This window comes from Zonotrichia leucophrys, unplaced genomic scaffold (assembly GCF_028769735.1).
Source record: "Zonotrichia leucophrys gambelii isolate GWCS_2022_RI unplaced genomic scaffold, RI_Zleu_2.0 Scaffold_261_71848, whole genome shotgun sequence".
NCBI lineage: Eukaryota > Metazoa > Chordata > Aves > Passeriformes > Passerellidae > Zonotrichia > Zonotrichia leucophrys.
This window is the reverse complement of record NW_026992466.1, coordinates 1-26,026: the sequence shown is the minus strand read 5'-3', so window position 1 is coordinate 26,026 and position 26,026 is coordinate 1. Positions and strand designations below refer to the sequence as shown.

Below are 26,026 nucleotides of genomic sequence, written 5' to 3'. Positions count from 1 at the left end.
CCCAACCCTGGTGTCCCCAACCCATCCTTGGTGTCCCCAACCCATCCCTGGTGTCCGTACCCGTCCTTCTGGTCGGGTTTCTCCTGCAGCCCGGCCAGCAGCCCGATCAGGCACTCGTCGTAGCGCTCCAGGCCACCAACCCTGGTGTCCCCAACCCAACTGTGGTGTCCCCAACCCAACCGTGGTGTCCCCATCCCAACTGTGGTATCCCCAACCCAACCGTGGTGTCCCCAACCCATCCCCAGTGTCCGTACCCATCCTTCTGGTCGGGTTTCTCCTGCAGCCCGGCCAGCAGCCCGATCAGGCACTCGTCGTAGCGCTCCAGGCCACCAACCCTGGTGTCCCCAACCCAACCCTGGTGTCCCCAACCCAACCCTGGTGTCCCCAACCCAACCGTGGTGTCCCCAGCCCAACCCTGGTGTCCCCAGCCCAACCCTGGTGTCCCCAACCCAACCCTGGTGTCCCCAACCCAACCCTGGTGTCCGTACCCGTCCTTCTGGTCGGGTTTCTCCTGCAGCCCGGCCAGCAGCCCGATCAGGCACTCGTCGTAGCGCTCCAGGCCACCAACCCTGGTGTCCCCAACCCAACCCTGGTGTCCCCAACCCAACCCTGGTGTCCCCAACCCATCCGTGGTGTCCCCAACCCAACCATGGTGTCCATACCCGTTCTTCTGGTCAGGTTTCTCCTGCAGCCCGGCCAGCAGCTCCAAACCCTGGTGTCCCCAACCCAACCCTGGTGTCCCCAACCCAACTGTGGTGTCCCCAACCCAACCCTGGTGTCCCCAACCCAACCCTGGTGTCCCCAACCCAACCCTGGTGTCCCCAACCCATCCCTGGTGTCCGTACCCGTCCTTCTGGTCGGGTTTCTCCTGCAGCCCGGCCAGCAGCCCCATCAGGCACTCGTCGTAGCGCTCCAGGCCACCAACCCTGGTGTCCCCAACCCATCCATGGTGTCCCCAACCCAACCGTGGTGTCCCCAACCCAACCCTGGTGTCCCCAGCCCATCCCTGGTGTCCATACCCGTCCTTCTGGTCGGGTTTCTCCTGCAGCCCGGCCAGCAGCCCGATCAGGCACTCGTCGTAGCGCTCCAGGCCGCCGCCGCGCGCCAGGTGCGCGTTGTACTCCTGGAAGAGCCACGCGAACGCCAGGTCCAGGCGGCCCCGCACGTCGTCCAGGATGAAGGAGAGCACCTCGCCCTTGAGGGGCACCTCGAACTGCGTCACCAGCGAGGCCAGGATCTTCACTCGGGCCTGGGGGGGGCACCCAGTGGTCATTCCATGGTCACTCAGTGGTCATTCCATGGTAATTCCATGGTTAGTCAAGGGTTAATCAAGGGTTTAGTCAATGGTCACTCAAGGGTCACTGGAACTGCGTCACCAGCAAGGCCAGGATCTTCACTCGGGCCTGGGGGGGGCACCCAGTGGTCATTCCATGGTTATCTGAATGGTCACTCAATGGTCAGTCAAGGATTAATCAAGGGTTTAGTCAATGGTCACTCAAGAGATTAGTCAATGGTCACTGAACTGCGTCACCAGCGAGGCCAGGATCTTCACTCGGGCCTGGGGGGGCACACAGGGGTCACTCAGTGGTCATTCAGCGGTCATTCAATGGTCAATGAATGGTTAATCAAAGGTTTAGTCAATGGTCACTCAAGAGATTAGTCAATGGTCACTGAACTGCGTCACCAGCAAGGCCAGGACCTTCACTCGGGCCTGGGGGGGGCACTCAGTGGTCATTCCATGGTTATTTGAATGGTCACTCAATGGTCATTCAATGGTTACTCAATGGTCAGTCAAGGATTAATTAAGGGTTTAGTCAATGGTCACTCAAGGGTCACTCAGTGGTCACTGGAACAGTGTCACCAGCGAGTCCAGGATCTTCACTCGAGCCTGTGGGGGCACTCAATGGTCACTCAGTGGTCACTCTATGGTCATTCCATGGTCACTCAATGGTTACTCAGGGATTAGTCAAGTATCACTCAATGGTCACTCAATGGTCACTCAAAGGGCACTCAAGGGTTCCTTGAGGATATTTCCAGGGGAATTCTGGGGCTATTCCAGATGCATCCCAGGTGTGCCCAGGTGTGCTCTGGGTGTGCCCAGGTACGTCCCAAATATGCCCAGCTGTGCCCAGGTGTCCCCAGCTATGCCCAGCTGTACCCAGGTGTATCCCAGCTGTACCCTAGGTGTGCCCAGGTGTGTCCCAAATGTGCCCAGGTGTCCCCAGCTATGCCCAGCTGTATCCCAGGGTTATCCCAGCTGTGCCCAGGTATCCCCAGGTGTACCCAGCTGTGCCCAGTGTTATCCCAGTGTTATTCCAGGTGTGCCCAGCTGTACCCAGGTGTGCCCAGGTACACCCAGGTGTATCCCAGGTGTGCCCAGGTGCACCCAGGTGTATCCCAGGGTTATCCCAGGTGTGCCCATGGTTATCCCAGGTGTGCCCAGCTGTATCCCAGGTGTGCCCAGGTGTACCCAGGTGTATCCCAGGTGTATCCCAGGTGTGCCCAGGTGTGCCCAGGTGCACCCAGGTGTATCCCAGGGTTATCCCAGCTGTATCCCAGGTGTGCCCAGGTGTATGTCAGGGTTATCCCAGCTGTGCCCAGGTGTATCCCAGGGTTATCCCAGCTGTACCCCAGGTGTACCCAGCTGTGCCCAGGTGTATCCCAGGGTTATCCCAGGTGTGCCCAGGTGTGCAGTGCGTACCTGTGCGGCGCCGCTGGCCGCCACGGCCCTCTCGGAGCGCAGGATGCGGCGCACGGCGCCGAGCTTCAGCTTCTCCACCTGCACCTCGCTGAGCGGCTTCAGCACGTCGCTGAGGCGGAACACCTTCTTACGGCCGCCGGCGCCCGCCAGCCTGAGCGGGACAGCACCGGGGTCAGCGGGGTCAGTGGGATGTCCAGGGGAATGGGGTCAGTGGGGTCAGCAGGGTCGTCCAGGAGAATGGGGTCATTGGGGTCATCAGGGGGAATGGGGTCAGTGGGGTCATCTGGAGGAATGGGGTCATTGGGATCAATGGGGGAATGGGGTCATTGGGATCATCAAGGTCGTCCAAGGGAATGGGGTTATTGGGGTCATCCGGGGGAATGGGGTCAGCGGGGTCATCTGGGGGAATGGGGTCAGTGGGGTCATCTGGGGGAATGGGGTCAGTGGGGTCATCCGGGGGAATGGGGTCAGTGGGATCATCAGGGGGAATGGGTCAGTGGGGTCATCTGGGGAATGGGGTCATTGGGGTCATCCAGGGGAATGGATCAGCAGGGTCATTGGGGAATGGGGTCAGTGGGGTCATCAGGGTTGTCCAGGGGAATGGGGTCAGTGGGGTCATCCAGGGGAATGGGGTCATCGGGGTCATCCGGAGGAATGGGGTCAGCAGGGTCATCAGGGTCATCCAGAGGAAAGGGATCATTGGGGTCAATGGGGAAATGGGGTCATTGGGGTCAATGGGGAAACGGGGTCATTGGGATCATCAGGGTTGTCCAGGGGAATGGGGTCATTGGGGTCATCTGGGGGAATGGGGTCAGTGGGGTCATCAGGGTCATCCAGAGGAAAGGGATCATTGGGGTCAATGGGGAAATGGGGTCATTGGGGTCATCAGGGTCGTCCAGGGGAATGGGGTCATCGGGGTCATCAGGACTGGGACCATCCAGGGGAATGGGATCATCGGGGTCATCGGGAATGGGATCATTCAAGAATGGGATCATCCAGGGGAATCAGATCAGATCATCAACGGAATGGGATCGTTGGGTCATCGGATCATCCATGGAATGGGATCATTGGGTCATTGGGAACATCAGGGACATCCAGGAAAACGGGGTCATCAGGATCACTGGGGTCATCCAGGGGAACATTGAGGTCATTGGGGTCATCCAGGGGAATGGGGTCATGGGGATCGGGGTCATCTGGGGGAAATGGGGTCATCAGGATCACTGGGATCATCCATGGGAATGGGATTGGGATCATCCACTGGAACATGGGTCATTGGGATCATCCAGGGAACACTGGGGTCATCCAGGGGAATAGGGTCATGGGATCGGGGTCATCTGGGGAACATTGGGGTCATCAGGATCACTGGGATCATCCAGGGGAACATTGGGGTCATCCAGGGAATGGGGTCATGGGGATCGGGGTCATCCGGGGGAACATTGGGGTCATTGGGATCATCCATGGGAACGGGATTGGGATCATCCACAGGAACAGGAACAGGATCACTCAGGGGAATGGGATCATCCACGGGAATGGGATCGGAATCATCCAGGGGAATGGATCATCAGGGATCATCCAGGGAACGGAATTGGGATTATCACAGGAACAGGATCATCCATGGGAATGGGAGCGTTGGGGTCACTGGGGGAACATCAGGGACATCCAGGAAAACGGGGTCATCAGGATCACTGGGATCATCCATGGGAACGGGATTGGGATCATCCACTGGAACAGGAACGGGATCATCCAGGGGAATGGGATCATTGGGGTCATTTGGATTGGGATCATCCATGGGAACGGAATTGGGATCATCCACGTGATTGGGATCATCCATGGGAACGGAATTGGGATCATCCACGTGATTGGGATCATCCATGGGAATGGGATCATCCAGGGAATGGGATCATCCACAGGAACAGGAACGGGATCATCAGGGAATGGGATCATCCAGGGGAATGGGATCATTGGGGTCATTTAGATTGGGATCATCCACGTGATTTGGATCATCCATGGGAATGGGATCGGGATCACTCAGGGGAATGGGATCATCCACGGGAATGGGATCATCCACAGGAATGGGATCATCCAGGGGATTGGGATCATCCAGGGGAATGGGATCGGGATCACTCAGGGGAATGGGATCATCCACAGGAATGGGATCATCCAGGGGAATGGGATCATCCACAGGAATGGGATCATCCAGGGGATTGGGATCATCCAGGGGAATGGGATCGGGATCATCCACAGGAATGGGATCATCCACAGGAATGGGATCATCCAGGGGATTGGGATCATCGGGGCCATCCAGGAGAATGGGATCATCCAAGGGATTGCCATCATCCAGGGGAACAGGATCATTGGGATGATCCAGGGAAATGGGATCATCCAGGGGGAACATTGGGGGTCATCCAGGGGAACACTGGGGGTCCTTGGGGTCATCTGGGGCAATGGGGTCATCGGGATCGTGGTCATCCAGGGGAACACTGGGGGTCCTTGGGGTCATCTGGGGCAATGGGTCATCGGATCGTGGTCATCCAGGGGAACACTGGGGGTCCTTGGGGTCATCTGGGGCAATGGGGTCATCGGGATCGTGGTCATCCAGGGGAACACTGGGGGTCCTTGGGGTCATCTGGGGCAATGGGGTCATCGGGATCGTGGTCATCCAGGGGAACACTGGGGGTCCTTGGGGTCATCTGGGGCAATGGGGTCATCGGGATCGTGGTCATCCAGGGGCAACGAGGTCATTGGGATCAGGCTCATCTGGGGCAATGGGGTTTTTCAGGATCGGGATCATCCCGGGGACCGTGTGGAGTCATGGTGGCCATGGCGGCACAGACCGTGGCTGCGTGGCCGGCATGATGGGCTCGGGCCGGCGCTTGGCCTGGGGCGCCTCGTCGGGCAGCCCGGGCGCGGAGCCGTGCGCGCCCAGCACGGCGATGGCCTGGCCCTGGCCCAGCGCCGACAGGCGCCGCTTGATCACCACCGCGTCCGGCTTGGCCACCTTCTCCTCCTTGGGCTCCTCCCGCAGCAGCTTCGTCTGCTCCACGCCTGCAATGGTCAGAATCGGGGTGGGAACGGGGAAATTGGGTAGGGATGGTCAAAATGGGTTGGTGGCACCAACCCAATCTGGTGTCCCCATTCCAACGGCGTGGAGGTGGTCAAACTGGGGTGGGAACGGTCAAATTGGGGTGGGGATGGGCAAAATGGTGGGAATGGGGTGAGAATGGTCAAAATGGGGTGGGAATGGTCAAAACGGGGTGGGAATGGTCAAAACGGGGTGGGAATGGTCAAAACGGGGTGGGAATGGTCAGAATTGGGGGGGAATGGGGAAATTGGGGTGGGGATGGGCAAAATGGTGGGAATGGGGTGAGAATGGTCAAAATGGGGTGGGAATGGTTAGAATGGGATGGAAACAGTCAAAATGGGGTGGGGATGGTCAAAATGGGGTGGGAATGGTCAAAATGGGGTGGGAATGGTCAGAATTGGGGGGGAATGGGGAAATTGGGGTGGGGATGGGGAAATTGGGGTGGGAATGGTGAAATTGGGTTGGGAATGAGGTGGGAATGGTCCAAATGGGGTGGAAATTGTCAATTTGGGGTGGGAATGGTCAATTTGGGGTGGGAATGGTCAATTTGGAGTGGGAATGGTCAAAATGTGGTGGGGATGGAGTGAGGATGGTCAGGATGGGGTGAGGATGGTCAGAATGGGGTGGGGATGAGGTGGGAATGGTCAAAATGGGGTGGGGATGGTCAGAATTGGGGTGGGAATGGGGAAATTGGGGTGGGGACGGTGAAATTGGGGTGGGAATGGCCAAAATGGGGTGGTGGCACCAACCCAATCTGGTGTCCCCATCCCAGTCTGGTGTCCCCATTCCAACAGCATGGAGGTGGTCAAACTGGGGTGGGAACGGTCAAACTGGGGTGGGGATGGTCAAAATGGGGTGGGGATGGTCAAATTGGGGTGGGGATGGGGAAATTGGGGTGGGGATGGGGAAAATGGGGTGGGGATGGGGAAATTGGGGTGGGAATGGTCAAAATGGGGTGGGGATGGTGAGAATTGGGGAGGAATGGGGAAATTGGGGTGGGGATGGGGAAATTGGGGTGGGGAATGGGGAAATTGGGGTGGGAACAGTGAAATTGAGTTGGGAATGAGGTGGGAATGGTCCAAATGGGGTGGAAATGGTCAATTTGGGGTGGGAATGGTCAAAATATGGTGGGGATGGGGTGAGGACGGTCAGAATTGTGATGGGGATGAGGTGGGAATGGTCAAAATGGGGTGAGGATGGTTAGAATTGGGGTGAGGATGGTCAGGATGGGGTGAGGATGGTCAGAATGGGGTGGGGATGAGGTGGGAATGGTCAAAATGGGGTGAGGATGGTCAGAATTGGGGTGAGGATGGTCCAAATGGAGGCAGGAAGGTTCAAAACGGGGTGGGAACGGTCAAAACCGGTTGGTGGCACCATCCCAACCTGGTCTCCTCATTCCAAAGGCACGGAGGTGGTCAAACCGGGGTGAGAACCATCAAAACCCCAAATTCTCCCCATCAGAGCCCTTAAAATACACCCAACCTCCGTGAATCCCACCCCGATCCCAATTCCCCCCAAATCCACCCCAATTCCTGGCGCCCCCTGACCTGGCCCCAGGCCGGCCGCCGTCATCTGCGTGGCCATGAGCCGCGCCAGGTGCTTGATCTGCGCCTCGGTGCCCGCCGACTCCACGGGCGTGTAGGTGGCCTGGAAGGAGGCGGGCATGGCCTCGGGCAGGTACACCATGCTGATCAGCACCTGCGGGGAGACGGGACCCCGAAACCGCCTCAGGGAGCCTGAAACCAGCTCGGGGAACCCAAAATCACCTCAGGGAACCCCAAAATCACCTCAGGGACCCTGAAATCTCCTCGGGGAACCCAAAACTACCTTGGGGAACCCAAAACTGCCTTGGAGAACCCCAAAATCACCTCAGGGACCCTGAAATCAGCTCGGGGAACCCAAAACTGCCTTGGGGAACCCAAAACTGCCTTGGAGAACCCCAAATTCACCTCAGGGACCCTGAAATCAGCTCGGGGAACCCAAAACTACCTTGGGGAACCCAAAACTGCCTTGGAGAACCCCAAAACCACCTCAGGGAGCCTGAAATCAGCTCGGGGAACCCAAAACTACCTTGGAGAACCCCAAAATCACCTGAGGGAACCCAAAAACACCGCATGGAACCCAAAATCACCTCGGGGAACCTGAAAACAGCTCAGGGAAACTGAAATCAGCTCAGGGAACCCAAACCCACCTTGGGGAACCCAAAAACACCTCAGGGACCCTGAAATCAGCTCGGGGAACCCAAAATCACCTCAGGGAGCCTGAAATCAGATCAGGGAACTCAAAACTGCCTTTGGAGACCCCGAAACCACCTCAGGGAGCCTGAAATCACCTCGGGGAACCCAAAACTACCTTGGGGAACCCAAAAATCACCTGAGGGAACCGAAAAACACCACATGGAACCCAAAATCAGCTCAGGGAACCCAAAACTGCCTTTGGAGACCCCAAAAACAGCTCGGGGAACCTGAAAACAGCTCAGGGACCCTGAAATCTCCTTGGGGAACCCAAAACTGCCTTGGGGAACCCCAAAATCACCTCAGGGACCCTGAAATCTCCTCGGGGAACCCAAAACTGCCTTGGGGAACCCAAAATCACCTCAGGGACCCTGAAATCACCTTGGGGAACCCAAAACTGCCTTGGGGAACCCCAAAACCACCTCAGGGACCCTGAAATCACCTCGGGGAACCCAAAACTACCTTGGGGAACCCAAAACTGCCTTGGAGAACCCCAAAATCACCTCAGGGAACCTGAAATCAGCTCGGGGAACCCAAAACTACCTTGGAGAACCCCAAAATCACCTGAGGGAACCCAAAAACACCGCATGGAACCCAAAATCAGCTCGGGGAACCCAAAATCAGCTCGGGGAACCCAAAACTGCCTTTGGAGACCCCAAAAACAGCTCAGGGAATCCAAAACTGCCTTGGAGTACCCCAAAATCACCTCAGGGAACCTAAAAACAGCTCAGGAACCCTGAAATCAGCTCAGGGAACCCAAAATCACCTCGGGGAACCCCAAAATCACCTCAGGGACACTGAAATCACCTCGGGGAACCCAAAACTACCTTGGAGAACCCAAAACTGCCTTGGAGAACCCCAAAATCACCTCAGGGAACCTAAAAACAGCTCAGGAACCCTGAAATCAGCTCATGGAACCCAAAACCACCTTGGGGAACCCAAAAACACCTCAGGGAATCCAAAATCAGCTCGGGGAACCCAAAATCGCCTCGAGGAACTTAAAAACAGCTCAGGGAACTCAAAACTGCCTTTGGAGACCCCAAAATCACCTCAGGGAGCCTGAAATCACCTCGGGGAACCCAAAACTACCTTGGGGAACCCAAAACTGCCTTGGAGAACCCCAAAATCACCTCAGGGACCCTGAAATCAGCTCGGGGAACCCAAAACTGCCTTGGGGAACCCAAAACTGCCTTGGAGGACCCCAAAACCAGCTCAGGGACACTGAAATCACCTCGGGGAACCCAAAATCGCCTCAGGGAACCCCAAACTGCCTTGGAGAACACCAAAATCACCTCAGGGAACCTAAAAACAGCTCAGGGAGCCTGAAATCTCCTCGGGGAACCCAAAACCACCTTGGGGAACCCAAAAACACCTCAGGGAGCCTGAAATCACCTCGGGGAACCCAAAACTACCTTGGGGAACCTAAAACTGCCTTGGAGAACCCCAAAACCACCTCAGGGAACCTAAAAACAGCTCAGGAACCCTGAAATCATCTCAGGGAACCCAAAACCACCTTGGGGAACCCAAAAACACCTCAGGGAACCCAAAATCATCTCAGGGACCCTGAAATCACCTTGGGGAACCCAAAACCACCTTGGGGAACCCAAAAACACCTCAGGGAACCCAAAATCACCTCGGGGAACCCAAAATCACCTCAGGGAACCTGAAAACAGCTCAGGGAAACTGAAATCAGCTCAGGAACCCTGAAATCACCTCAAGGACCCCAAAACTACCTTGGAGAACCCAAAACTGCCTTGGAGAACCCCAAAATCACCTCAGGGACCGTGAAATCACCTTGGGGAACCCAAAACTACCTTGGGGAACCCAAAACCACCTCAGGGAGCCTGAAATCACCTCAGGGAACCCAAAATCACCTTGAGGAACCTAAAAACAGCTCAGAGAACTCAAAACTGCCTTTGGAGACCCCAAAAACAGCTCAGGGAAACTGAAATCAGCTCAGGGACCCCAAAACTACCTTGGGGAACCCCAAAATCACCTCAGGGAACCCAAAAACACCTCATGGAACCCAAAATCACCTCGGGGAACCCAAAATCACCTCAGGGAACCTAAAAACAGCTCAGGGAAACTGAAATCAGCTCAGGGAACCCAAAATCACCTCGGGGAACCCCAAAATCACCTCATGGAACCCAAAATCACCTCGGGGAACCCAAAATCACCTCAGGGAACCTAAAAACAGCTCAGGGAAACTGAAATCAGCTCAGGAACCCTGAAATCACCTCAAGGACCCCAAAACTACCTTGGAGAACCCAAAACTGCCTTGGAGAACCCCAAAATCACCTCTGAGACCCTGAAATCAGCTCAGAGAGCCCAAAAACACCTCAGGGACACTGAAATCAGCTCAGGGAACCCAAAATCACTTCAGGGAAACTGAAATCAGCTCAGGGAACCCAAAACTACCTTGGAGAACCCAAAACTGCCTTGGAGAACCCCAAAATCACCTCAGGGACCCTGAAATCACCTTGGGGAACCCAAAATCACCTGAGGGAACCCAAAACCACCTCAGGTGTCCCAGAATGTCCCCAATACCCCATAAAGCTCCTCCTAAAAGTGTCCCCAAGGCCATTGTCCCCTCCTGACCAGGTTGGGGACATTCCCGGGGGTCAGCAGGACAGGTGACACAGGTGACACCCCCCCCCAGATGTCCCCAAAGTGTCCCCAAGGCCACTGTCCCCTCCTGACCAGGCTGGGGACATTCCCGGGGGTCAGCAGGACAGGTGACACAGGTGACACCCTCCTCAGATGTCCCCAAGGCCACTGTCCCCTCCTGACCAGGCTGGGGACACTCCCGAGGGTCAGCAGGACAGGTGACACAGGTGACACCCCCCCCGCCTCCAAGATGTCCCCAAGGCCATTGTCCCCTCCTGACCAGGTTGGGGACATTCCCAGGGGTCAGCAGGACAGGTGACACAGGTGACACCCTCCCCCAGATGTCCCCAAAGTGTCCCCAAGGCCATTGTCCCCTCCTGACCAGGTTGGGGACATTCCCGAGGGTCAGCAGGACAGGTGACACAGGTGACACCCCCCCCCAAGATGTCCCCAAGGCCACTGTCCCCTCCTGACCAGGTTGGCCACGTTCTCGGGCGTCAGCAGCGGCTGCAGGAACTCGGCCGTGATGTCGGTGTCCGAGGGGACAGTGACCGCTCCGGCCACTTTGGCCACGGCCACCGCCGGCGCCTCCAGGTCCTTGTCCTCGTCGTCCTCGCCCAGGGGTGGCTCTGAGGGGACACCACAGGGTCCCTGAGTGTCCCCAAGGGCCACAGCAGTGTTGGGGACACCAAAGGGTCCCTGAGTGTCCCCAAGGGCACCACAAGGTTGGGGACACCACAGGGTCCCTGAGTGTCCCCAAGGGCCACCACAAGGGTTGGGGACACCAAGGGCCACTGAGTGTCCCCAAGGGCCACCAGCAGTGTGTGGGGACACCAAGGTCACTGATGTCCCCAAGGGCCACCAGCAGTGTTGGGACACCGACAGGGTCCCTGAGTGTCCCCAAGGGCCACCAGCAGGGTTGGGGACACCACAGGGTCCCTGAGTGTCCCCAAGGGCCACCAGCAGGGTTTGGGGACACCAAGGGTCACTGAGTGTCTCCAAGGGCCACCAGCAGGTGGGGACACCACAGGGTCCCTGAGTGTCCCCAAGGGCCACCAGCAGTGTTGGGGACACGGGAAGGTCCCTGAGTGTCCCCAAGGGCCACCAGCAGTGTTGGGGACACCACAAGGTCCCTGAGTGTCCCCAAGGGCCACCAGAAGTGTTGGGGACACCAAGGTCCCTGAGTGTCCCCAAGGGCCACCAGCAGGGTTGGGGACACCACAGGGTCCCTGAGTGTCCCCAAGGGCCACCAGAAGTGTTGGGGACACCAAAGGGTCCCTGAGTGTCCCCAAGGGCCACCAGCAGTGTTGGGGACACCGCAGGTCACTGAGTGTCCCCAAGGGCCACCAGCAGTGTTGGGGACACCACAGGGTCACTGAGTGTCCCCAAGGGCCACCAGCAGTGTTGGGGACACCAGAAAGTCCCTGAGTGTCCCCAAGGGCCACCACAGTGTTGAGGACAGGAAGGTCCCTGAGTGTCCCCAAGGGCCACCAGCAGGGTTGGGGACACCAAAAGTCCCTGAGTGTCCCCAAGGGCCACCAGCAGGTTGGGGACACCACAGGGTCACTGAGTGTCCCCAAGGGCCACCAGCAGTGTTGGGGACACCACAGGGTCCCTGAGTGTCCCCAAGGGCCACCAGCAGTGTTGGGGACACCACAGGGCCACTGAGTGTCCCCAAGGGCCACCAGCAGTGTTGGGGACACCACAGGGCCACTGAGTGTCCCCAAGGGCCACCAGCAGTGTTGGGGACACCAGAGGGTCCCTGAGTGTCCCCAAGGGCCACCAGCAGTGTTGGGGACACCAAGGGTCACTGAGTGTCCCCAAGGGCCACCAGCAGGGTGGGGACACCACAGGGTCCTGAGTGTCCCCAAGGGCCACCAGCAGTGTTGGGACAGGAAGGTCCCTGAGTGTCCCCAAGGGCCACCAGCAGTGTTGGGGACATGGAAGGTCCCTGAGTGTCCCCAAGGGCCACCAGCATGGGGTTGAGTGCCAACCACAGGTGTGCACTGGTGGTGGCTCCTGGAGGACATGAGGGACATTTAATGTCACCTCCCCTCAGGTGTCACCAGGTGGGACTCAGGGGACCTGGGGGGGTTTAATGTCACCAAGTGTCCCCAGAAGGGACTGGGATGACACTGGGAGGACATTGTGGAGGTTTAATGCCACCACCTGTCCCCAGTGTCCCCATGAGGCCACTGGGACCTTCTGATGGCCAGCACCACCATGGGGAGGTGACAGTGGTGTCACTCACCGATCTTCACCTTCTTGAGGACGGCATTGGGCTCGTCCCATGGCCACCACCCAACACTGAACCCTGATGGCCACCATGGCCACCACCACCCATCCCTCATGGAAAACCACCACCACAGGGAGGTGACAATGATACCACCTCACCACGTGCCATGAGGTGACCTCTGATGCCCACACCGTGACAGGTTCCCCACCGATCTTCATCTTCTTGAGGCGGCTTGGGCTCTCCCATGGCCACCACCCAACCCTGAACCCTGATGGCCACCATGGCCACCACCATGGGGAGGTGACACCAATGTCCCACTCACCGATCTTCATCTTCTTGAGGGCAGCATTGGGCTCCTCCTGGGGCCACTTCTGATGGCCACCACCCACCCTGAACCCTGATGGCCACCATCCATCCTGACCCTGTCACCACCACCACACGAGAGGTGACACTGATGCCACCAGGGTTCTCACCGATCTTCATCTTCTTGAGGGCGGCATCGGGCTCATCTGGGGCCATTTCTGTGCCCACCACCACCACCCTATCCCTGAACCCTGATGGCCACCATGACCACCACCATGGGGAGGTGACACCAATGTCCACTCACCGATCTTCATCTTCTGAGGGCGGCGTCGGGCTCCTCCCATGGCCACCACCAACCCTGAACCCTGATGGCCACCATGGCACCTTGAACCCTGATGGCCATGGCTGAACCCTGATGGCCACCACGGCCACCACCATGGGGAGGTGACAAGTGGGGCCCACTCACCATCTTCATCTTCTTGAGGGCTCTCATCCTGGGTCATTTCTGATGGCCACCACCACCCACCCTGAACCCTGATGGCCAACCATGGCACAACCACCACCATAGGAGGTGACACCAATGTCCCACTCACGATCTTCATCTTCTTGAGGCGACATCGGGCTCCTACCCATATTGGCCACCACCCAAACCCACGGGAATACCCTGATGGCCACCACCATCTCATCCACCTTGTCCCCAGCCACCACCAGAACCTGAACCCTGATGGCACCACCAGGAGGGTGTACTCACCGATCTTCATCTTCTTGAGGGCGGCGTCGGGCTCCTCCCATGGCCATCCCACAACCCTGAACCACCATGGCCACCACCACCCATCCCATGATAACCACCACCACAGAGAAGGTGACACTGATGCCACCAGGGGTTCTCACCGATCTTCATCTTCTTGAGGCGGCGTTGGGCTCGTCCCATGGCCCACCCAACACTGAACCCCCGATACCCTCTGAACCCTGATGGCACCATGCCACCACCATGGGGAGGTGACACCAATGTCCCACTCACCGATCTTTATCTTCTTGAGGGTCAGCTGGGCTATTCCAGAACTCTCTGATGGCCACCACCACCCACCCGGGGGTGAATCCCCATGAGGTGCCATGTGACTGACCACTCTCGATGGGCCACCACCACCCACCCTGTACCCACCACCACAGACAAGGAGGTGACACCATGTCCCAGGCTCACCGATCTTCATCTTCTTGAGGGCGGCGTCGGGCTCGTCGCGGGGCCGCTTGCGCGCCTCGCGCGGGCTGGGCATGCTGCGGGCGATCTCGGCCTGCGGCGTGCCCAGGTCCACCAGCAGCGTGGTGATCTGCGGCTGGAAGTCGCCCGAGGACGGGTGGCGCAGGACGCTGAGCAGGTGCAGCTTCAGGTTCTTGCGCACGCTGCTCACCTGCGACTTGGCCAGCGTGGGCGGCAGGTTGGCTGTGGGGACAGGGACAGGTTGGGGACAGGTTGGGGACATTTGGGGACACCTGGGACTTGGCCAGCGTGGGCGGCAGGTTGGCTGTGGGGACAGGGACAGGTTGGGGACATTTGGGGACACCAGGGGACAGCGTGGGACATGGCCAATGTCAAAGGCAGGTTGGCTACAGGGAGAGGGACAGGGATGGGGTTAGGGACACCTGGGGACACCTGGGACACCTGGGGACATTACATGAGGCTTGGATAACCTTGTCCATGAACATGGGGTGACAGGGGACACCAAGGGGACACCAGGGGACACCAGGGGACACTGGGGACATTACCATGGAGGGTCTCGTAGGCCTGGATGACCTCGGCCATGAACATGGGGACACCAAGGGACACCAGGGGACACCAGGGGACACCAAGGGGACACCAAGGGACACCAAGGGACACCAAGGGACACCAAGGGACACCAAGGGGACACCAAGGGGACACCAAAGGACACCTTGGGGAAACTGGGGACATTACCATGGAGGGTCTCGTAGGCCTGGATGACCTCGGCCATGAACATGGGGACACCAAGGACACCAAGGGACACCAGGGGACACAAGGGGACACAAAGGACACCAAGGACACCAGGGGACACCAAAGGACACCAGGGGACACCAAGGGACAACAAGGACACCAAGAGACACCAGGGGACACTGGGGACGTTACCATGGAGGGTCTCGTAGGCCTGGATGACCTGGGCCATGAAATGGGGACACCAAGGGACACCAGGGGACACCAAGGGACACCAAGGGACACCAAGGGGACAGCAGATGGCATTACCATGGAGGGTCTCGTAGGCCTGGATGACCTCGGCCATGAACATGGGGACACCAAGGGGACACCAAGGGACACCAGGGACACCAAAGGACACCAAAGGACACAAGGACACCAGGGACACCAAAGGACACCAGGGGACACCAAGGGGACACCAAGGGACACCAAGGGGACACCAGGGGACACTGGGGACATTACCATGGAGGGTCTCATAGGCCTGGATGACCTCGGCCATGAACATGGGGTGACACCAGGGGACACCAAGGGACACCAAGGGACACCAGGGGACACTGGGGACGTTACCATGGAGGGTCTCGTAGGCCTGGATGACCTCGGCCATGAACATGGGTGACATGGGGACACTTGGGGACACCACAGGACACCAAGGGGACACCACAGGACACCAAGGGGACACCAAAAGGACACCTTGGGGACACTGGGACGTTACCATGGAGGGTCTCGTAGGCCTGGATGACCTCGGCATGAACATGGGCTGACATGGGACACCTTGGGGACACCAAGGACACCAAGGGACACCAGGGGACACCAAAGGACACTTGGGGGCACTAGGGACGTTACCATGGAGGGTCTCGTAGGCCTGGATGACCTCGGCCATGAACATGGGGACACCAAGGGACACCAGAGGACACCAAGGACACCAAGGGACACCAAGGGGACACAGGGGACACCTTGGGGACACTGGGGACGTTACCATGGAGGGTCTCGTAGGCCTGGATGACCTCGGCCATGAACATGGGCCGCTGGCGGGCGATGGTGGCCAGCGAGCCCAGCGCCGCCGTCAGGTTGATGCTGGAGATGGCCGGGTGCACCATGAACTTGAGCAGCTGCTCCAGCGCCGCCTTGCCCTCCTCCCACAGAGTGTCTGGGGACACCGGTGGGGGTCACCCACACGTCAGGGGTCACCCACACGTCAGGGGTCACCCACACGTCGGGGGTCACCCACATGTCAGGGGTCACCCACACGTCAGGGGTCACCCACATGTCGGGGGTCACCGGCCCATGGGGATGGCACCAGGGCCACCAAGCCATGGGGAGGTCACCAAGGTCCGCCACATGTCAAGGGTCAGTGGGGTCACCAAGCCATGGGGGTCACCAAGCCCCCAGTCCTGACTCCAAATCCCGTCACTCACTGTGCTTGATGAGGGGGTGACGTCAATCCCACATCCCAAATCCCAAACCCCACATCCCCAATCTCAAATCCCCAAACTCCAAATTCCAATCCCCTGTCACTCACTGTACTTGATGACAGGGTGGTCCCAAATCCCAATCCCAAACCCCAATGCCCAAACCCCACTCACTGTACTTGATGATGAGGTGATCCCAATCCAAAATCCCAAATTCCAACCCCAAACTCCACTCATGTACTTGATGACGGGGTGGTTGCAATCCCCATACCCCAAACCCCAAACCCCCCCTCACTCACTGTACTTGATGACGGGGTGACCCCAATCCCAAACCTCAAACCCCAAATTCCACTCACTGTACTTGGTAACGAGGTGGTCCCATTCCTGACCCCAAACCCCAATCCCCAAACTCCAACCCCAAACCCCAAACCCCAAACCCCAAACCCAAACACCCCCCCCCACTCACTGTACTTGACGATGGGGTGATCCCAATCCCAAACCGCAAACCCCAAACCCCAAAACCCCTCACTCACTGTACTTGATGACGGGGTGGTCCCAATCCCATTCCTGACCCCAAACCCCAAACCCCAAACCCCCGTCACTCACTGTACTTGATGAGGGGGTGGTCCCAATCCCATTCCTGATCCCAAACCCCAATCCTATACCCCAAACCCCTGTCACTCACTGTACCTGATGACGGGGTGGTTCCAATCCCATTCCTGACCCCAATCCCCAAGCTCCAAACCCCAACCCCAATACCCAAGCCCCCTCATTCACTGTACTTGATGACGGGGTGATCTCAATCCTAAACCCCAAACCCCAAACCCCAAACCCCAAACCCCAATCCCCAATCCCCAAACGTCACTTATTGTACTTGATGACGGGGTGGTCCCAATCCTATACCCCAAACCCCAAACCCCAAACGTCACTCACTGTACTTGATGACGGGGTGATCCCAATCCCAACCCCCAAACCCCCGTCACTCACTGTACTTGATGACGGGGTGATCCCAATCCCATTCCTGACCCCAAACCCCAAACCCCAACCCCCAAACTCCACTCACTGTACTTGATGACGGGGTGATCCTAATCCCAAACCCCAATCCCAAACCCCAAACCCCAAACCCCAATCCCATTCCTGACCCCAAACCCCAAATTCCAACCCCAAACCCCACTCACTGTACTTGATAACGGAGTGATCCCAATCCCAAACCCAATCCCCAAACCCCAAACTCCACTCACTGTACTTGATGACAGGGTGATCCCAAACCCCAATCCCCAAGCCCCCTCACTCACTGTACTTGATGACGGGGTGGTCCCAATCCCATTCCTGACCCCAATCCCCAAACCCCAAACCCCACTCACTGTACTTGATGACGGGGTGATCCCAATCCCAATCCCCAACCCCAAACCCCAATCCCAAAACCCCAAACCCCAAACCCCCCTCACTCACTGTACTTGATGACGGGGTGACCCCAATCCCAAACCCCAAACCCCAAACCCCAACCCCAAACCCCAAACCCCCGTCACTCACTGTACTTGATGACGGGGTGATCCCAAACCCCAAACCCCAAACCCCACTCACTGTACTTGATAACGGAGTGATCCCAATCCCAAACCCCAAACCCCAAACCCCAAACCCCAATCCTATACCCCAAACCCCAAACCCAACTCACTGTACTTGATGACGGGGTGGTCCCAAACCCCAACCCCAAACCCCAAACGTCACTCACTGTACTTGATGACGGGGTGATCCCAATCCCATTCCTGACCCCAAACCCCAATCCCCAAACCCCAATCCCCAATCCCCAATCCCCAAACCCCCGTCACTCACTGTACTTGATGACGGGGTGATCCCAATCCCAAACCCCAAACCCCAAACCCCAAACCCCCTCACTCACTGTACCTGATGACGGGGTGGTCCCAATCCTATACCCCAAATTCCAACCCCAATCCCCAAATGTCACTCACTGTACTTGATGACGGGGTGGTCGCGCGGGATGCGCTCCAGGCTGACGTCGTTCTCGTGCCGCTTGGGCACGTCCGAGTCGGCCGTGCGCGGCGACAGCGTCACGATCAGCCCCTCCACGAACTTGATGGCGTGCGTGCGGACGCCGTCGTTGTCCGAGTCCAGCAGCAGGATGATGTCGCTGGCCATGGAGGACATCATCTCCCAGCAGGCCTCCTGCAGCTCGCTGATCACCTTCGACTTCACCATCCACTGGGGGGGGATCCCAAGGAAACCCAGAAATTTGGGGAAAAATTATTAAAAAAAAAAAATTTTTTACCGATTTTTGTGGGTAATTACGGTAATCGCGTTGAGCGCCGTGGAAATTGTAAGGGGGTTTCTATGGGTAATTACGGTAATTTTATTGTATATTAAAGATTCTTTAAATGGTGATTAGTATCAAACATTCAAGCAACTTTTATCTGTAATTACAATAATTGTCATCAACTACTGTAATGGAAATTGCAAGGGGATTTTCCAAGGAAACCCAGAAATTTGGGGAAAAATTATTTAAAAAAAAAAAAAAAAATTACCAATTTTATGGGTAATTACGGTAATCGCGTTGAGCGCTGTGGAAATTGTAAGGGGGTTTCTATGGGCAATTACTTTAATTTTATTGTATATTAAAGATTCTTTAAATGGCGATTAGTATCAAATATTAAAGCGACTTTTATCTGTAATCACAATAATTGTTATCAACTACTGTAATGGAAATTGCAAGGGGATTTTCCAAGGAAACCCAGAAATTTGGGGAAAAATTTGAAAAAAAAAAATTACCAATTTTTTATGGGTAATTACGGTAATTTTATTGTATATTAAAGATTCTTTAAATGGTGATTAGTATCAAATATTAAAGCGACTTTTATCTGTAATTACAATAATTGTTATCAACTATTGTAATGGAAATTGCGAGGGGATTTTTTACGGGTAATTACAGTAATTTTGTTAGGTATGAAAGACTTTTTTTATGTGTAATTATGGTAATTGGTACTGAATATTAAGACCAGTATTATGTGCAATTAGGGTAATTGTATTGGGTAATTACAGTAATTTTACTGCATATTAAAGATTTTTTAAATGGTGATTAGTATCAAATATTATAGCAACTTTTATCTGTAATTACAATAATTGTTGTTAACTACCGTAATTGAAATTGTAAGGGGATTTTTTACGGGTAATTACGGTAACTTTGTAAGGTATTAAAGACTTTTTTTATGCGTAACTATGGTAATTGGTACTGAATATTAAGACCAGTTTTATGTGCAATTAGGGTAATTGTATTGGGTAATTACGGTAATTTTACTGTATATTAAAGATTTTTAAAATGGTGATTAGTATCAAATATTAAAGCAACTTTTACCTGTAATTACAATAATTGTTATCAACTACTGTAATGGAAATTGTAAGGGGATTTTCCAAGGAAACCCAGAAATTTGGGGAAAAATTTGAAAAAAAAAAAAAAATTACCAATTTTTATGGGTAATTACGGTAATCGCGTTGAGCGCCCTGTAAATTGTAACGGGGTTTCTATGGGCAATTACAGTAATTTTATTGTATATTAAAGATTCTTTAAATGGTGCTCAGTATCAAATATTAAAACAACTTTTATCTGTAATTACAATAATTGTTATCAACTACTGTAATGGAAATTGTAAGGGGATTTTCCAAGGAAACCCAGAAATTTGGGGAAAAATTATTTTAAAAAAAAAAGAAAAAAATTTTTACCCATTTTTATGGGTAATTACGGTAACGGCGTTGGGCGTCATGGAAATTTTAAGGGGGTTTTATGGGTAATTATGGTAATTGCATTGGGTATTAAAGGTTCTTTAAATGGTGCTTAGTACCAAATATTATAGCAACTTTTATCTGTAATTACAATAATTGTTATCAACTACTGTAATGGAAATTGTAAGGGGATTTTCCAAGGAAACCCAGAAATTTGGGGAAAAAATTATTAAAAAAAAAAAAAAATTACCCATTTTTATGGGTAATTACGGTAATGGCGTTGGGCATCATGGAAATTTTAAGGGGGTTTTATGGGTAATTATGGTAATTTTAGTGTATATTAAAGATTCTTTAAATGGTGATTAGTATCAAATATTAAAGCGACTTTTATCTGTAATCACAATAATTGTTATTAACTACTGTAATGGAAATTGTAAGGGGATTTTCCAAGGAAACCCAGAAATTTGGGGAAAAATTTGAAAAAAAAAAAAAATTACCAATTTTTATGGGTAATTACGGTAATCGCGTCCGTGGAAATTGTAAGGGGGTTTCTGTGGGTAATTACGGTAATTTTATTGTATATTAAAGATTCTTTAAATGGTGATTAGTATCAAATATTTAACCAATTTTTATTTGTAATTACAATAATTGTTGTTAACTACCGTAATTGAAATTGTAAGGGGATTTTTTACGGGTAATTATGGTAATTTTGTTAGCTATTAAAGACTTTTTTTATGCGTAACTATGGTAATTGGTATGAAATATTAAGGCCGGTTTTATGTGCAATTACAGTAATTATATTGGATATTAAAGACTTTTTTATGTGTCATTACGGTAATTGGCACCAAATATTAAAGCCAGTTTTATGTGTAATTACGGTAATTAGCACCAAGTATTAAGGCCACTTTAATGTGCAATTACAGTAATTGGTATTGAATATTAAGGCTATTTTTTATGTGCAATTATGGTAATTGGGATCAAATATTAAGCCTATTTTTATCTATAATTACAATAACGTATCAACTATTGTAATGGAAATTGCAAGGTAATTTTTATAGGTAATTACAGTAATCGTATTAGGTATTAAAGACTTTTTTATCTGTAATTAAATCAATTTTAATTACAAGTGATCAAATATTAAGACCAGTTTTATGTGTAATTATGGTAATCGGTATCAAATATTAAAGCAATTTTTATCTGTAATTACAATAATTAGTACCAACTATTGTAATGGAAATTGTAAGGAGATTCTCACAGGTAATTACGGTAATTGTACTGGATATTAAAGACTTTTTAATGTTTAATTATGATAATTGGTATCAAATATTAAGCCCATTTTTACATGCAATTATGGTAATTGAATATTAAGGCCATTTTTACTTGTAATTACGTTAATTAGTATTGAATATTAAGGCAAATTTTATGTATAATTATGATAATTTTCATCAAACATTACAGCATTTTTGGTGCAATTATGGCAGTAATACTTAATACCCAATTTTCCATATATAAAAAAATTTAATACACTCAAAATCATATTGAATATTAAGGCCATTCTTACTTGTAATTACGTTAATTAGTATTGAATATTAACGCAAATTTTATGTATAATTATGATAATTTTTATCAAATATTACAGCATTTTTGGTGCAATTATGGCACTAATACTTGATACCCAATTTTTTATATACAAAAAAATTTAATACACTCAAAATCATAGTCTACTAAATAATTACTTTTGATTTGTAATACACTCAAAACCATAGTCTACTAAATAATTACTTTCGATTTGTAATATAAAACCATAATTAAGTAATAATACACAAATAAATTATTCAATTTAATACTAACAAAATGTAATGAAATATTAATATTTAACATCAATACTATTAATAAGCAGTTAATTAACATTAATCTGCTTGGCATCTGCCTTTGCAGAGCCACCCAATTGAACAAAAAAATCCGAATTTTCGCTCCGGTTTTGAGTAGAAACTCTGCAATTATGGCACTAATACTTAATACCCAATTTTTAATATATGAAAAAATTTAATACACTCAAAATCATAGTCTACTAAATAATTACTTTTGATTTGTAATATACTCAAAATCACAGTCTACTAAATAATTACTTTTGATTTGTAACATAAAACCATAATTCCACATAACCAAGTAATAATACACAAATAAATAATTTAATGCTAACTAAATGGAATGAAATATTAATATTTAACATCAATACTATTAATAAGCAGTTAATTAACATTAATTTGCCTGGCATCTGCCTTTGCAGAGCCACCCAAATTAACAAAAAAATCCGAATTTTCGCTCTGGTTTTGAGTAGAAACTCGCGGTTTTTTGCGTCGTGGTGTCCCCAGGTGTCCCCAGGTGTCCCCCCCAGGTGGCCTCACCTGCAGGGCCACCTTGTAGAGCTGGGTCATGGTCAGGATGGCTTTCTTGACCACGTTGACGTTCTCGTCCTTGAGCAGCATGTTCAGGTTGGCCACGAGCTTCAGCAGCAGCTCGATGTCCCTCTTGCTGGGCGCGAAAAAGAGAAAATTGTTAAAGATAAAATAAAAAAAATTTTGGTTGTTTTTATATCTGGGTCACCCCCAAAGCCACGGAAAGGGCCAAGAAAAATTCCCATGGGAATGGGTCAAAAATTCCAACCAAAATGGCAAAAAAAATCCACCAAAATGGTCCAAAATTTCCCACCAAAATGGTCCAAAATTGCCAACAAAATGGCCCAAAAATTCCCACCAAAATGGCCCAAAAATTCCCACAGAAACTGCTAAAAATGACCTCAAAATAGCCCAAAAATTCCCACCAAAACAGCCCAAAATTGCCAACAAAATGGCAAAAAAAATCCCACCGAAACAGCCAAAAAATTCCCACCAAAATGGCCCAAAATTGCCAACAAAATGGCAAAAAAATTCCCATCAAAACAGCCAAAAAATTCCCACCAAAATGGCCCAACCAAAAAATTCCCGTCAAAACAGCCAAAAAATTCCCAGCAAAATGGTCCAAAATTCCCACCAAAATGGCCCAAAAATTCCCACCAAAATGGCCCAAAATTGCCAACAAAATGGCAAAAAAAATCCCACCGAAACAGCCAAAAAATTCCCACCAAAATGGCCCAAAATTGCCAACAAAATGGCAAAAAAAAATCCCACCGAAACAGCCAAAAAATTCCAATCAAAACAGCCAAAAAATTCCCACCAAAATGGCCCAAAAATTCCCACAGAAACTGCTAAAAATGGCCTCAAAATAGCCCAAAAATTCTCACCAAAATGGTAAAAAAAAAAAAAATCCCACCAAAATGGTCCAAAAATTCCCACCAAAATGGCCCAAAATTGCCAACAAAATGGCAAAAAAATTCCCATCAAAACAGCCAAAAAATTCCCACCAAAATGGCCCAAAAATTCCCACAGAAACTGCTAAAAATGGCCTCAAAATAGCCCAAAAATTCTCACCAAAACAGCCCAAAATTCCCAGCAAAATGGCCAAAAAATTCCCACCAAAATGGCCCAAAATTCCCAACAAAACAGCCAAAAATTCCCACCAAAACAGCCAAAAAATTCCCACCAAAACAGCCAAAAAATTCCCACCAAAATGGTCCAAAAATTCCCACCAAAATGGCCCAAAAATTCCCACAGAAACTGCTAAAAGTGGCCTCAAAACAGCCCAAAAATTCCCACCAAAATAGCCCAAAAATTCTCACCAAAATAGCCCAAAATTGCCAGCAAAACGGCAGAAAAATTCCCATCAAAACAGCCAAAAAATTCCCACCTAAATGGTCCAAAGAATTCCCACCAAAATGGTCCAAAAATTCCCACAGAAACTGCTAAAAATGGCCTCAAAATAGCCCAAAAATTCTCACCAAAATAGCCCAAAATTGCCAACAAAATGGCAAAAAAATTCCCATCAAAACAGCCAAAAAATTCCCACCAAAACAGCCAAAAAATTCCCACAGAAACTGCTACAAATGGCCTCAAAATAGCCCAAAAATTCTCACCAAAATAGCCCAAAATTGCCAGCAAAATGGCAGAAAAATTCCCGTCGAAACAGCCAAAAAATTCCCGTCAAAACAGCCAAAAAATTCCCACCAAAATGGTCCAAAAATTGCAAACAAAATGGCCCCAAAATTCCCACCAAAATGGCAAAAAAATTCCCACAGAAACTGCTAAAAATGGCCTCAAAATAGCCCAAAAATTCTCACCAAAATGGCAAAAAAATTCCCACAGCAACTGCTAAAAATGACCTCAAAATAGCCCAAAAATTCCCACCAAAATGGCCCAAAATTGCCAACAAAATGGCAAAAAAATTCCCATCGAAACAGCCAAAAAATTCCCATCAAAACAGCCAAAAAATTCCCACCAAAATGGTCCAAAAATTCCCACCAAAATGGCCCAAAATTGCCAACAAAACGGCAAAAAAATTCCCACCAAAACAGCCAAAAAATTCCCATCAAAACAGCCAAAAAATTCCCACCAAAATGGCCCAAAATTGCCAACAAAACGGCAAAAAAATTCCCATCGAAACAGCCAAAAAATTCCCACCAAAATGGCCCAAAATTGCCAACAAAATGGCTCAAAAATTCCCACCAAAATGGCAAAAAAATTCCCACAGAAACTGCTAAAAATGGCCTCAAAATAGCCCAAAAATTCTCACCAAAATAGCCCAAAATTGCCAGCAAAATGGTCAAATACATTCCTACCAAAATGGCTCAAAACTGCCAACAAGACGGCCAAAAAATTCCTATCAAAATGGCCCAAAAATTCCCACAGAAACTGCTAAAATGACCTCAAAATCCCTAAAAATTCTCACCAAAATGGTAAAAAAAAATCCCACCAAAATGGCAAAAAAATTCCCAGCAAAATGGTCCAAAATTGCCACCAAAACAGCCAAAAAAATCCCACCAAAATGGCAAAAAAATTCCCACAGAAACTGCTAAAAATGACCTCAAAATAGCCCAAAAATTCTCACCAAAATGGCCCAAAATCGCCAGCAAAATGGTCAAATAAATTCCTACCAAAATGACCCAAAATTGCCAACAAAACAGCAAAAATTTCCCACCAAAATGGCCCAAAAATTCCCACAGAAACTGCTAAAAATGACCTCAAAATCCCCAAAAATTCTCACCAAAATTGTAAAAAAAAATCTCACCAAAATGGTCCAAACATTCTCACCAAAATTGCCCAAAATTCCAAACAAAATGGCCCAAAAATTCCCAGGAAAATGGCCCCAAAATTCACAACAAAAGGGGCCAAAAATTTCCACCAAAACGGCCCAAAATTCACACCAAGAGGCCCCAAAAATTCCCACCAAAATGGCCTAAAATTCCCAATAAAACTGGTCAAAAATTCCCAACAAATTGGCCGAAAAATTCCCAGGAAAACTGCCCAAAATTCCCACCAAAAGGACCCAAAAATTTGCAACAAAATGGCTCAAAATTCCCACAGAAACTGCCCAAAAATTCCCAATAAAATGGCTCAAAATTCCCATGGAAATAGCCCAAAATTCCCACCAAAAGGACCCAAAAATTTGCAACAAAATGGCCCAAAATTCCCAGGGAAATGGCCCAAAAATTCCCACCAAAACAGACCAAAAATTCCCACCAAAATGGCCTCAAAACGGCCCAAAAATTCCTACTAAAGTTGGTCAAAATTGCCACCAAAATGGGCCAAAATTCCCAGGGAAACTGCCCAAAATTCCCACTAAAAGAGCCCCAAAATTTCCCC

At 51.1% G+C, this 26,026-nt stretch overlaps 1 protein-coding gene across 1 annotated transcript in view; it reads right to left on the bottom strand.

Moving 5' to 3' along the window:
• Positions 1–22,821, bottom strand: part of SYMPK (symplekin scaffold protein) — a 38,270-nt gene extending 15,449 nt beyond the window's left edge. Inside the window, exons 1-9 of the mRNA XM_064700921.1 lie at positions 22,697–22,821; positions 18,527–18,776; positions 16,124–16,294; positions 14,365–14,604; positions 11,099–11,253; positions 7,331–7,481; positions 5,536–5,746; positions 2,702–2,852; positions 1,020–1,249 (exon numbers count right to left, since the gene is read on the bottom strand). Coding sequence (XP_064556991.1) covers positions 1,020–1,249; positions 2,702–2,852; positions 5,536–5,746; positions 7,331–7,481; positions 11,099–11,253; positions 14,365–14,604; positions 16,124–16,294; positions 18,527–18,776; positions 22,697–22,777 — 1,640 coding nt within the window. The 5' untranslated portion in view covers positions 22,778–22,821. The remainder of the gene's footprint in view (positions 1–1,019; positions 1,250–2,701; positions 2,853–5,535; positions 5,747–7,330; positions 7,482–11,098; positions 11,254–14,364; positions 14,605–16,123; positions 16,295–18,526; positions 18,777–22,696) is intronic.
• Between the last annotated feature and the right edge of the window lie 3,205 nt (positions 22,822–26,026).